The sequence below is a fragment of the Epinephelus fuscoguttatus genome, linkage group LG13 (assembly GCF_011397635.1).
Source record: "Epinephelus fuscoguttatus linkage group LG13, E.fuscoguttatus.final_Chr_v1".
Classification (NCBI taxonomy): domain Eukaryota; kingdom Metazoa; phylum Chordata; class Actinopteri; order Perciformes; family Serranidae; genus Epinephelus; species Epinephelus fuscoguttatus.
In genome coordinates this window covers 27,500,252-27,514,108 of record NC_064764.1, presented here as the reverse complement: position 1 = coordinate 27,514,108, position 13,857 = coordinate 27,500,252, and the positions used below count along the sequence as shown (strand labels likewise).

At 43.4% G+C, this 13,857-nt stretch overlaps 1 protein-coding gene across 1 annotated transcript in view; it reads left to right on the top strand.

Moving 5' to 3' along the window:
• Positions 1-13,557, top strand: part of LOC125899885 (cytoplasmic protein NCK2-like) — a 57,759-nt gene extending 44,202 nt beyond the window's left edge. Inside the window, exons 3-4 of the mRNA XM_049594545.1 lie at positions 8,655-9,421; positions 9,870-13,557. Of these exons, the coding sequence (XP_049450502.1) occupies positions 8,655-9,421; positions 9,870-10,064 (962 nt within the window). The 3' untranslated portion in view covers positions 10,065-13,557. The remainder of the gene's footprint in view (positions 1-8,654; positions 9,422-9,869) is intronic.
• Positions 13,558-13,857: the final 300 nt, after the last annotated feature.

Sequence of the window (13,857 nt, the reverse complement as noted above, 5' to 3'; positions counted from 1 at the left end):
GAATGATCAAGAAGTTCAGTTGTAATAAAAATAGTAACTGTGTGACCCTGAGAGGCAGAAATATTGGTTAGAGGGAGCTGAGGGGGGTCTGGTCTAATGCACTGATTCCTCTCGGCTCTGTGGATACCAGCCCTCGGGGAAACTCTGCGGCTTTATGTGGGCCAGCGTGGCACAGCCTGCCACTGTCACCCTCACCAGGGTTCATTGTGTTCAGACAACATGCATCTCCCCCTCGTCCACACTGCTCCATCAGCCCTGTTCTATGTCACTGTAGGTCTTTTCTATGATCAGTAGATTGATTAGTGGAGAAATCAGCAGCCTAATGGTTATGCTGAAATGATAGATTACCTCCCTGCCCCTGACATTGTTATATATCGACTCCAACATTATGGCCTAGTTCCATTTGAGTCTAAGTAGTGTGCTTCCAGCCAGTAGCTCTTTAGTGTTAAAAGCCTGATCAAATCCAATAGGCGAGAACATTTTCATGATGAGGTGATGAGCAATAGGTGAGGTCAGGGGCTAATGGAACTTACTCACACACTTGAATAGAGATTCTGATTGGTTGAGAGCGTGATTACTTCATCCTGCCTGGCTCTTTTTCTCTCTTTCTCTCTTCAGTAAGTCCACATTGTGATTATGGACCTCGCAGATAGTCTGTGATCACTGTTATCTCCAGCTTCTCCTTATTTAGGCTGCTTTAATGCGGTTGTGTCATCGACATTCTTGCAAGCAGAACTGAATTGTAAATGGCTCCATGCTGCTTTGTGCCCCAGTTTCGTCTCGCAGGAAATAAAGACAGTAATGGGTGAAAGCATTCAGCAGAGGTCCTACTCATTGCTGAATCTGGGCCAGTACTTATCAGCACAAGAAACTGGGAAGTTAGATTTTTGTCCATGTTTTTACATGCAGTCGCAGTGTGAGTGTGCGTGGGTGAGTGTGAGGTGCTTGAAAGCACTCTGTCCAGTCCTCAGGTCAAACAGCATTATATCCCTGCAGTCCATTTTACCCAGTACTTTCTAATAAACATAGTGATTTTAAGTGTTGAGTGAAACAGCACAGTTTCTTGCTTAAACAAGCTGCAAAAGGAGCAGTAATGTGAGGCTGTGTAAAGCACAAAATGAGGTCTACTGTACTTTGAAAGCCCCTAATAAGAGCTTAGACTTCTACTGACGCCTCCAGAATCCTCATGATCTTAACAGAGCTTGGGGTGTAGCAGCTATCAGGGGTACATTGTTTGATTATTCATACATGAGTAGGGCTGTGTATCTGTACTTGATACCTTTAAGGTATCAACCGAAATAACCCAGTATGAAGTAGTATCGAAACGTCTTCCAGTCAAACAATACCTGCAGTTGATCCTTTTTGTCCCAGTGGTTCAATCCCAGACCATCCAGACTCCCCAGCATACCAGCATACTTTCTGTTGCTGTTGTTCATCTGCCAACTTTGCATAAGCTAATGCAGCAGTGGCTAACATCCAACACTTTGCTGTTAAACAGCCCAAACTCAACGTTGCTGTTGAGCCGTCAGTTCAAGGTCGTTTAGCACAAACTAACATAGGCAACAGTAGCTAGCATCAGTAGCCACTAAAGGGTCACGACAAACTCACACACCGACACGGAAATGGCTCACCTCTGTTGTTAAACCCGTTAATAGCTGTTAGGTATTGTTAGCTGATGCTTACAGTTAGCTCTGTCACGGTTTATGTGCACCTGGGCAAGCGCTCACAACTGTCCCTGGTGCAGAGCTCACACTCCCGCAGCAGCATTAGCAACCCATACAGTCTGTGGTGTGGGGTGTAGCGTGTGTTTTTTTGATGGAGTTGGCAGTTAAGCGTCCCGAGATGTCGCCAAAACATTCGACACCTCATTCACATTACAGTTATAAATTCAGATACTCTACTGGTATCCGAATCTTTTAAAGGATACTAGTAGAATCATTTTTTAAGTAACACCCAGCCCTATACAAGAGTTACCGTAAGTATATTTTGTTAAGAATTTGAGATTTGTGAGGTTGCCTAGAGATCAAAGACAAGCGCAGTGTATCAGCACAGCCCCAGTTTGATTCTGGCATGTGACCTCTGTTGCATATAATACTTACTTTCCATGTTTTTTAGCCATGCTGTTGTCATAGCTCTAGAGATGCAATGTTGGTGTGTCAGTCAGTCAGTCCACCACTTTGGTCCAAACTGAAATACCTTGCCAACTATTGGGCAAGCAAACTCATCAGGGGCACAAAAGGTTAAACAGATGCGAACACCTGAGGAGGTCCAGGGGCATGCTTTAGAATGTAGATTTACAGCTGACCTTAGCTCGAGGATGTAGGTAAAAACTTACCCTAGAATTAATGTAATTGCACTTATGCTAAGTTAATGCAAGAGAACATCAGTTCATGGCACTTAAAAAATCTCACACATCCCTCAATCTGCTGTAAAAGCACTCCCTCGCTCTTCCCTAATTCTCTCATTCAGAAATGGAGTCAGATAATAAACACTGAGTTAAGATTAGGTAAACTATCACAGATGTTGCACCCATCTTGAATTTACTCATACAATTTTGTCTCGTTTTCCAAAAGAAATCCAAAACTATTTTTTTAAATGACATCATGGTTATGACAGTATTACCCTTGATAATATATCTTAGCATTAAGAAAACAGAACCATCAGGGGCTAACATTAATGGTAAGTCAGCAGGTACTTTAGTTGTGTAGCTCATGTTGCAATCATCAGCAACATGAGAAGTCCCAGAGCGCTAACATCAGTAACATCATTTGTGTGGAATTGAATAATAACAAGTATGCAAGCTACCATTAGACTCCATGGAAATAACATTAACACCTAAAGTTACATCCAAATTGTGATGGGTAGCGCTCATTAAATCCACACAACTCAGCCAAGTTATCAGGCTAATTATTTTTACTTTATTAGGTACACCTTGCTAGTACCTGGTTGGACCCCCTTCTGCCTTCAGAAATTCTTCGCAGCACAGATTAGATAGAGGCTGTGGTGTTTAAACCATGCTCAGTTGGTACTAAGGGGCCCAAAGTGTGCCAAGAAAATATCCCCCACACCATTACACCACCAGCACCAGCCTGAACCCTTGATACAAGGCAGGATGGATCCATGCTTTCATTTATTTACACCAAATTCTGACCCTACCATCTGAATGTGGCAGTAGAAATCCAGACTCATCAGACCAGGCAACGTTTTTCCAATCTTCTATTGTCCAGATTTGGTGAGCCTGTGTGAACTGTAGCCTCAGTTTCCTGTTGTTAGCTGACAGGATTGGCACCTGGTGTGGTCTTCTGCTGCTGTAGCCCATCTGCTTCAAGGTTGGACATGTTGTTGGTTCAGAGATGGTCTTCTGCAGACCTTGGTTGTAACCAGTTGTTATTTGAGTTACTGTTGCCTTTCTATCATCTTGAACCAGTCTGGCCATTCTCCTCTGACCTCTGGCATCAACAAGGCATTGTCTCACTGGATATTTTCTCTTTTTGGGACCATCCTCTGTAAACCCTAGAGATGGTTGTGTGTGAAAATCTCAGTAAATACTCAGACCAGCCTGTCTGACACCAACAACCATGCCACGTTCAAAGTCACTTAAATCACCTTTCTTCCCCATTCTGATGCTCAATTTGAACTTCAGCAGGTCGTCTTGACCATGTCTACATGCCTTAATGCATTGAGCTGCTGCCATGTGATTGGCTGATTAGCTATTTGCATTAATGGGCAGTTGAACAGGTGGCCAGTGAGTGTTTATGCTCAACTTAGGTGCTAATTTGCAAGTATTAGCATGCTAGGTTGTTGGGTAGATTGTGACTTTGGTAAATATTATAAGGGCTTAACATGTGCATGTTAGCATTACCATTATTGTGGGCATGTTGTTCAACTGTATCTCAACATAAATGCATTTAATAAAGGCAAAATGCCAAAATATTCTCTTTTTTTAAAATTCCGTAGCAGTTTGAACCAATACTTTGAGAATTCTTGTGACACGTCTTTTATAACCAGTCGCAACGACATTGAGACAGCTGGTATTTTTTTCACCCTGTGAGTCTGTGTGTGTCTTTGTGGCAAAATGTGGTCTTGCTGACACCTACAGTAGCAGAACAGAAGTGGTTTTGAGTATTCTGCCAGGTGTTTACGTGTCTGTCAGTCTGTTTGGGAACAGATTTTGTCACTGCCATAGTGTCACAACAGTGCAAGATGCAGTAATGAAATGTGGTTGAGACCAAAATGAAGGCTTTGTGTATTGTGAGCAGAGTGATCCTGTCGCAAGATTATCTGTAGTTCTAAGTTAATGTAATTTGTCTCCTGGAGCGTTTTGGCAGGTTTTACTGGTTTTACACACAGTGATGCATTAGATTATCACCCTGTGGCGCTTGCAGAATATTGAGAACAGTGCATCACTGCTAGGGTCACATAGTTTATCTGTAATTCATTCAAAGTACTCGTTTAAATCACAGCATTCGCTGACACAGTGCTGATTCTTCATTTAAGGGCCCGGATGGGCTTTTTCATTACTCCAAACACTTAAACGTGACTGGTGGGTGGTTTGGTATTGTGTGCACTCGTTTATTACAGTAACTTACACAACTGCCCTCCACTGTAAGCTATGTAGTGAAGCAATATGCTGCAACATGCAGTCATCGAGGCTTTCATCAACTGACTTCCCTCTGAGTTGAAGTCCTCTGGGCTTGGAAATCTCGTCTCCCCCCACAAGATGAAGTGGTAGGTGAACGTTGGGAGCGAATGTGTGGGAGGAGGGTATATAGCCGGCTGCTGCTCTAACCAGCAGGCCAATGCCTTGAAGTGGAAATGAGTGAAGAAGAAGAAAGGTGTGTGTGTGTGTGTGTGTGTGTGTGTGTGTGTGTTTAAGTGTTCTCACTTTGCTCGAGTGAGTGTTTGCTGCCTTCTTGTGTGTCCCTCTTCTTAACCTAGTGGCGGCGACACTCTATCTTACTTTTCCTAAGGGACTACCTGAAGTAGGTCTAAAAGTCAACCTTTGTCTTTGGCACACAGTCAGGAAATGCAGACTCACACAAACACACACACATATAGATACACAAAGCTATCAAATATGTAGGATGCACACTATCCATAAACATGATCTGCTTGATATTCCTGTCTCATCCTTCTTCTTTGCGTTTTTGTCAGCTGTGGCCTCTGATGTGCTTGGTCTACTGTTTGTGTGAGAAACAGCTGCCAAGGGACTCCTCGTCTTTCTTCACAGCTCCCCTCCTCTTCCTCTCCCCTCTGCCAACAAGTTTCATGCTACTCTGTGTGAACCTAGCAGTTTCCCAAACAATGTAAATGTTGTATTCTGCAATGACATTTCTGTGGCATTTCAGTGGGCTCTGTGGGGGGAAATTGGGTGATTAGCTGTCAAGAAACTCACTCCAGTTATTAGTAGCACACATGAGGCTCAACTGTCAAGTGAGTGGTTTAAATGTTGTCACGTAGTGTATCATTATTATTTTAACATGAATTTGGAGAGGAGACCTCCTTGGTTACGCTCAGCTGAGATACTTTAGAAACTTAAGGGCTCATTGAAGTGTGCAAACACATGTTTAAAGGCGTCTTTGAAAGTACATGGATGAAAAAGTCAAAGACAGGTAAGACAGGCGGAGACTTTGATCCTGGCTGTGCTTGTCATTATCAAGCCCATGGTGCCTGCTCCACTTTTCATTCCCTGTCTACACCACCTATTTTCAGCCTTTTGATTAGTATAGATGTGCATATGGCGTAGAGATAGTGTCGACAGAATACCAACTACGTAGATAACGAGCTTTCATTTCATTGTGTATGAGTAACAGGACATGGGGCACTCGGTGGAGTGGATGTGTGCACCTCTGTGTTAATTCTATTATCAGGAGTATCGATCTGTCCTTCACCGCTGAGGTCTCTCATAGGATATCCTGTATCCTCTATTTCTAAAGTAGTTTTCATGCTTCTGAGGGCCCATGAGTGCAACTTGCAGCCTCAATTAGTTTCCTGCTGACCTAAACTGCCTCCTCTCCCTGCGGAGCTCAGGCCTTTCCCTGCTTTCTAAAACCTGCTTTCAGTCTTCACAGCCTTTCACCACTGCCCTAATGTGTTTGGAGCATACATTTCAAGTTTAAAGAGATAGTTCGGAATTTTTGAAGTGGGGTTGTATGTGGTTCTTATTATCTTCCATAGTCAGTCTGTTACATAATGTAGTTGTCAGTCGGCTTGCCCCAAGTTTGGAGAAGGAGACAGGAGCGCCACCATGGAAGCTAAGCGATGTGCTGCTTTGGACAGGGGCAGCAGAGAACAGATTTTAGCCACCTAAAAAAATAAATAGCAGTTTAAGTGTGCGCTCTATTTATTCAGACAGTCCTTTCTGACAGGGACCTAAAGCAGTTATACCCATAGTTACACAGACGCCGATGACGTCAGCACACTGGCTGACTCTGTTGTCTTTGGACATTCTCATAGGAAAGTTGTAATAGAACTAGCGCTGGCTCCCAGCAGTAGTATTGTGATTGGATCCAAATCCGTGTACGCCGTATTTCCTTGACCAACGGCTGATTAGCTTTGCCTTACATCCGCCTACACCGGAATTGCTGTTCCCCGAATTGTTCTCTGTTGTACAACAGAAAAGGAGATTAAAATGGATATGATTTAATTTGATTCAGCTATATTGCAGAGCTGCACCGTCCACAAGATTGGAAAAATTAAGGATTTACAGCGTGCTGTACCTATGGCAATGCCGTCACGTGATCTGGATATCCCCGCCCATTTCTATTACAAAACGAAAGACGAATGTCCCCAGACTCCCATTCCGAATTAAGGGAGGCTGGTCACGCGAGGCTATTATACCCACCGATGCTCTCTTTAAAGCCACCAAACTCCTTTAACAAAAACACAATTTTTACCTCACAGAACATGGAAGCTGCTGGTCTACCACTGCCTCTGTCTGTTGGTTTGTTTGTGTTATTGTTTAATTTGGTAAATCCAGCCTAACCCTTTAAAACACCAAAGTCTCACAACAACACAAACCAAGGGTGTTTTCACACCTGCCATTTGGTTGGTTCAATCAAAATCGAGCCCCCTAAGTGCGGTTCCTTTGGGCAGGTGTGAACACATCAATCGCACTCAGGTGTGCACCAAAACAACCAGACCGAGACCTTCTTGAAGAGGTGGTCTCAATCTGGTTACAAACAAACTCTGGTGCGGTTCGTTTGTGGTGAGAACGTGTTCCGACCTGGATCTGAACCAACTGCAGTCACATGACACATTGTTTGGGTTAAACATGAGCATGTTACAGTCCTGGAGGATTATTAATGTGCACCTCCTCCTGTACTGCCTTAATATGCACATTCAGCACATCCAATGCATCAAAACATTGTTTTCTAGTTGGAGCCGCGCCTCGTTTTCAAACTGTATGGTTTGACTAAAATGAACAATGACAGCAATATAGTCCACGATGAGCAGCGCTAAAATCAACCTGCGTAGTTGTCCCTCCATTGTGACATTAGAAAGTGTCACATTTATCTTGCAAGTGTACTCTTCTTCAACGTTTGGTTTACTTCCTGGATTCTTCCCTCATGGAAATTCTGACCAATCAAGAGCAGCTTTCTTGCACAAGGCATTTTATCTGGTTCGCTAATAAATGCTGTCGCGAGAACACGAACCAACTCTAGGCAATTATTCAAGTTTGTAACTAAATTAGTCCCTGATTCAGACCAAAGGAGACAACTCTAGGTCTGAAAGCACCCTAACTAACCAATGGAGGCAGTGGTAGATGAGCAGCTCTGGTGTTTTGGGAGGTAAAATTACTGTTTTTTGTCAAAGGAGTCTGGTGACTTTGAAGAGAGTGATATAACAGCTTCCATCCCCTGTTTGAAAGGGATGTCCTCTTTAGGTGACTAAAATACTTTTTGCTGCTGTGCCCATCCACAGCAGTAAATTACTTTTCTTCCATGGCAGTAGTCCTGCCTGCTCCTCCAAACTCTGGGTGCACTGACTGCCATCTACTGTAGGTAATACTGACTATGGATAAGTACCTCATACAACCCCACTTCAAAAAATCTGATTCCTTTAAAGCCACTACAATATTTTCATAATAACAACGGATCAAATGACTGCTTGTGGAAGGAGTTGGTTGTAGTGACAAACCCAGAGGGAATAAGCACCTGTCTCTGCAGCTCCCATCAACTCTACGGAGTGTCTTCAGCTCACTGGTTTTATTTTACAGCTTGCAATGTAACTGTTTTGGTTCACTCTTACCGCTTCCATCAGGCAGCTGTTTTCAGTGGAAAAAATCTCTGGTGTGCACAGTAATGTATGGTGGCATTATCAAAGGGCAGACAGACAAAATTAGTGTATAGCTGGTGAACATAGTGAAGCATTTGGGAGAGCAAAACAGAACTAAAAAGGAAATGAATATTAGACCTGCCTGATTCCAAATGAATGCTAATGCTGCTCCATGTGTGCTGAACATGTATATAAGCAGCTGTTTGCAAACACGTTTGCCATATTAAATTATAGGTTGAGAATGTGTGAATGTTGTGTTTACAGTTGTGGCCAAAAAAAAATCAATAAATGTGGATTTAAAGTTCATTTAAAGCAAATGAGAAAATACAAAAAAACATTTTTCATGTCATTCTTGTTTGTCTCTGACCATGCTGCAGGTTTGGGAAAAACCAAGAGGAAGACAAGTGCCCGCGATGCTTCCCCAACGCCAAGCTCAGACACAGAGTACCCCTCCAATGGCAGCGGGGGCGGAGGAGGAGCTGCTGAAAGGATCTACGACCTCAATATCCCCGCCGTGGTCAAGTTTGCCTACACAGCAGAGAGGGAAGACGAGCTGACCCTGGTCAAGGGCACCAGGGTGGTGGTGATGGAGAAGTGTAGTGACGGCTGGTGGCGGGGCAGCCAGGGAGGCCGCGTGGGCTGGTTTCCCTCCAATTATGTCCTTGAGGACCTCGGTGGGGCCGATGACAGAGAGGAGGGAGATTCCTCACAGGGCTACCAAGGAGGCTCTCAAGGGACTTTGCTGGCCAATGGTCGTGCAGGCGGCCGCGGCGCAGTGCTCCACTTGGTTCAAACACTCTACCCCTTCAGCTCTGTGACAGAGGAAGAGCTGAACTTTGAGAAGGGAGAGGTCATGGAGGTGGTGGAGAAGCCTGAGAACGACCCAGAGTGGTGGAGGTGTAAGAACTCACGTGGCATGGTGGGCCTGGTGCCTAAAAACTATGTGGTGGTGCTGGACGAGCGGCCCGGTCTGCCCTCCTCTACGTCGAGCTCCCCGCAGAACCGTTTCGTGGCACCGGCACGCTCGGGGAAGTTTGCTGGGAGGGACTGGTACTACGGCAACATCACCAGACACCAGGCCGAGTGTATACTCAACGAGAGAGGAGAGGAGGGCGACTTCCTTGTACGAGACAGCGAGTCATCGGTGAGTCTGTGGGGTGAAGTCATGCCAGTGTTTTATTAGGATGGCAGGAAGAAATGAGGCAGAGGAGAATATTTAATACATCTTAGTAGAATCAGAGAGATCAGCGTTTAAAAACGTGACTCCAAATTAATATTCCTGAGAGTGAAGAATATGACACATATTTATCAAGCCAATCATTCCTACTTGCATTAAAGTGTCAGAGTAACCTTTAAGAGCAGCTTTTAAGTGATTACCTAATTTTAGCGCATCTGCTCAGAGCAGTTATTTTTATTTTATTATTTTTATTTTAGTCCAAAATTTTACATGTTGCAGTTTGAGTAATAGTCCCACATCTTTAAATGTGAGAATACTGCCACCTGCTGGAGTGAAGAGGTCCGTCTTTCAATTTTTATGTGTATTGCTGTCACTCTCTTCTCATATTTCTAACTGTCTCCCTCTGTATTTTCAGCCCAGTGATTTCTCTGTGTCCCTAAAGGCGGCCGGTAAGAATAAGCACTTTAAAGTGCAGCAGTTAGATGGAGTGTACTGTATCGGCCAGCGCAAGTTCAACTCCATTGATGAACTTGTGGAGCACTACAAGAAAGCCCCCATCTTCACCAGCGAACACGGAGAGAAGCTGTACCTGGTCAAAGCGCTGCTGTGATTCACACATCCTCACACCTACACTGGATCTCACGCACACAAACACACTCTCTTCATACACACATAATACTAATGCCACCCCCTAACTGTCTTAACTCAAGCCTTAGCTCTGGACCCTCTCGCTGTGGCGTCTGTACTCCATCCAGTTTCATCTGTCGCCCTCCAGTGGCGATCTGATGAAACTCGTTCTAGCTCTATAACCGAGTAAGATGGCGAGCACTGTGTCAGCAAATACCCAGCTACATCCTACATGTACAGCACAGTGCACAATAAGCCTCTGTCTCTTGGGTGTGCTAACATGTGCAGTGACCAGATCTGCTGCTAACAGAATGCCTGAGGCCTTGTTGGGGGTTGAGCTCTCCTTCTGATGTCATGCATAATGTTCATCTACTACCACACACATCGTAGGTTACACCATTGCTCTTAATCCACGCAAAAGGACAGACGTTTAAAAGTTCAAAGAGGACTCGAGCCTCTGAGGGACCTTACCTGTCTAAGTTCTGGCCATTGTTTTATTTTGTTTGTTTATTTTAAAAAAGAAATGCTTGTTCCTGAGTTAACTTTGTTTTTTAAGATAATTTAAGTTCCTCTCTGGAGGTCTGCCGTTTCATTCAATGACTTCACAAAGTGACCAGAATCACTCTCTTGCCTTTTTCTCCTTATTTCTATCATTCCTCTACATGATTTCTCTCCCTGTTTGAACTTGTGGCTTCTCTCATTTTTGTCAAATTGTTTCCATCTCCAGTTCACAGGCCCTGTCATTAGTATTGATGTTATTAATAATCTGGATACAGTACTTCCTGTAATATTTCTAAAAGGCAGCAGGGGGAGCATTACTGCAAAAGGGGAGACCTCTGATTTCCTGTAGAGTTCGAATGTTTATCAATGTAACCAAATGTGCCACCCTGTACCCATACTACTGGCTCCAGGTCTGCACTGCACTCACCATACTTGGCATTCATTGCTAGTTCTATGCTCATGCTTTATATTGTGTCACGTTGACCATGTTCCTGTTCTGTTCTCCAGTATGTGTCTGTAGCTACATGAGGATACTGACTGAAGAATAATAATAATAATAATAATAATAAACCTTTTCAGTAACTACACTTTGATCTGCTCCTGCGAATGAATACAGCTATAAAAGAGTACCTCCTCTGGTGTAGTATTTGTCGAAGATGAATATATCTTTGTGAACTGTTTTGCAAGAAAAGTGTCATTATACCCCAAAAACTCACAATTTAGTGATTGACTGAGACCTCAATAATTAATGTACTAAGAAGAGATGGCCCTGATTTCCACATTTATAAATCACAAGTAGTCGTTCATAGGTCAACACATAATTTGGAAATACTAATTCATGAAACCAGCAAGGCATAGATACTGACCGTTCGCTAAACCCCATGCTGCAAGTTTGCAAATCTTAGATTAAGGCATGAAGGCATGACCTGCCCCCCTGACATTCTTACCTTTACCCTAACCAATTCCACTTATTTTGCCGAAACCTAACCAATCCTACCAACAAAGGCAACGAGCACTAGCAAATCAGAGGGAGAGTAGGCGGGCCATGCCTTCGCTGTGCTAGCATTTCCAGGGTCCGCTCCATTTTAGTGTGCCGGTGCACCACTTACAATATAAGGGTGAGGGCTGACAACACTGTTTTAATGGAGTGTAATCTTTCAGCCAGGGGCAGCTGGAAGAACAATGTTGGCCTACACAGCAAAAGTTATGGTAGCTTTTCTAGTTGACAAATAATTGCCTGCATGGACAGCAATGTTCACAATATGATTTTATGTAAGCCTGAACAACATTCATCAGTTCTGAGCTATGTGGTCATGGTGATGTATACACTGCTCTCGCTGCTCGAATTTAGCAGCTGATCTGCTGGCTACGATACCCATCAAATGGTGAGGAGACTCTGCCTACTCGGTGCACTGCAGGCATTTGCCAGCACAGAAATGGTGCAGACCCACACATTTGCTTCCCAAATATCGATTGTCCAATCAGAGCTTGGCGACGGTAACTAGGCATGGCAAATCTGTCAACAAGGCATTTAACGTCAGGGCAGAGTTTAGAGATTTTCAAGCTTGTATAAAAGTACAAATACTGGATTAAATGGCATGTGTATCCACTTAAAATGTAGTCATTAACATGCCCAGCTAACTGACTTGCTACCTACAGTAGTAACAGAGCATAACAAGGGGTCTCATTTATAAAACAATGTGTAGAATCCATACTAGAAATGTACATACGGACAAAAGCCATAAAAGGCGTGCGCCAAAAATACTCGACAGTTCTACAATCAGGCTTCCACCTCACCATCTGCCATTCCCCGTCTCCAAAGTGTTCGTAAGCATGTGTCAAAGTTTCTCCAATGAAGTCCATTCTTATAGATCACAACTTTTGCGTGGGATGTGGCGTATGCCTCTTTCATGCCTCGTTATGTGCATACGCAGTGTTTATAAATGAGACCCTAGGCCCCCGGAAAGCTGCTTAGCCTTGCAACAATTTTTCCTAGTGGCCACCTGTGGTATTGCAGCAAAAAAATCCCCCACAGCCCAGAAAGCCTTTTCCCCATAGGCCACCATCGTAAAAGACAAGTCTGTAAAACTGTTGACAGGCGCCTTGAACTGCAATGGCTAATTATGACTTTTTACATTTTGAATTGTTGAGCCATGGTGGTTTTATATTTGTAATACTCTCCTGGAGCCAAGAAAAGTGATTACAAAAACAGTTTCTCGCAAACTAGAAACATTTTGGCGTATTCTCCAGTCAAGCAACTCCATTGGTGCCATCTTGGGGTCCGATATCTTAAGTATTATTAACATCTGCGAGCATAACTTCCAAGGCCAAAGACCTCATCTTTAATTAGCCAGCAAGTTAGCTATGGCTAATTCAATCTGACAGCGACAGTTGCCATTCTTTTAGCTTGCAAAAACGACCGCTGCTGGCTTAAATTGAGATACCTGCTTTTGTCTGCCTCTGGTCAAAATCAAGCTCCTGCTGTTTTAGAAATGTAAACTAATTTCAAGTAGTGAAACTGCTATCAATATCATATTAAACAAGAAGTGCTGCACAAGGCCGTAACTTCAGACAAACCTAGTGGTGAGAAAGGTGGGCGGGGCTTAACGAACGGTCAGTTTATAATAAGAGACGTCTTATATTGTCAAGAAACCAAATATACTGTCACCTGGTCTACAATGAAAACAAATATTCTAGTACTACCAAACATTTTCCTTGTCTGTTTTCTTTTTCTTTGTGCATTTGTTTACCAATGGAAGTGTTGTTGATCACGGGGTCCTCAGCTTTTATATGATATATCTGAATGTTATTGAGCATTGTTATTTAATTCTTGTCTCCACTGTATGTATATATTCAAAATAAGATGAGGTGCATATATGAATCGCTGAGATCAAACTATGGTACTGTATCACCGACAACGTGATGAGAATTGAAATACTTTTGTTCAATAAAGTTTTTGAAGAATACTAAAATGACTTGCGTTGAAATGTCGTCTTTGCTGTCCTACTGGTTGACCTGGACAAGATTAAATTTATTTGGAAGATACTTTTGTCCAATGTTACATTTTTTTCCAGTATACAGACACATGAGGAGCAATTTGGGGTTCAGCATCTTGCTGAAGGACACCTCGACATGTGGACAGGAGGAGCCACAGATTGACTGATCAACCCTACGTTTAATGGCCGACACACTCCACCACCTGAGCTACGGCTGCCCAATCTGTCGTCAAAATCTGCTTTCTAAATGTACAAAAAGGGTGACCCAACTGCCACATA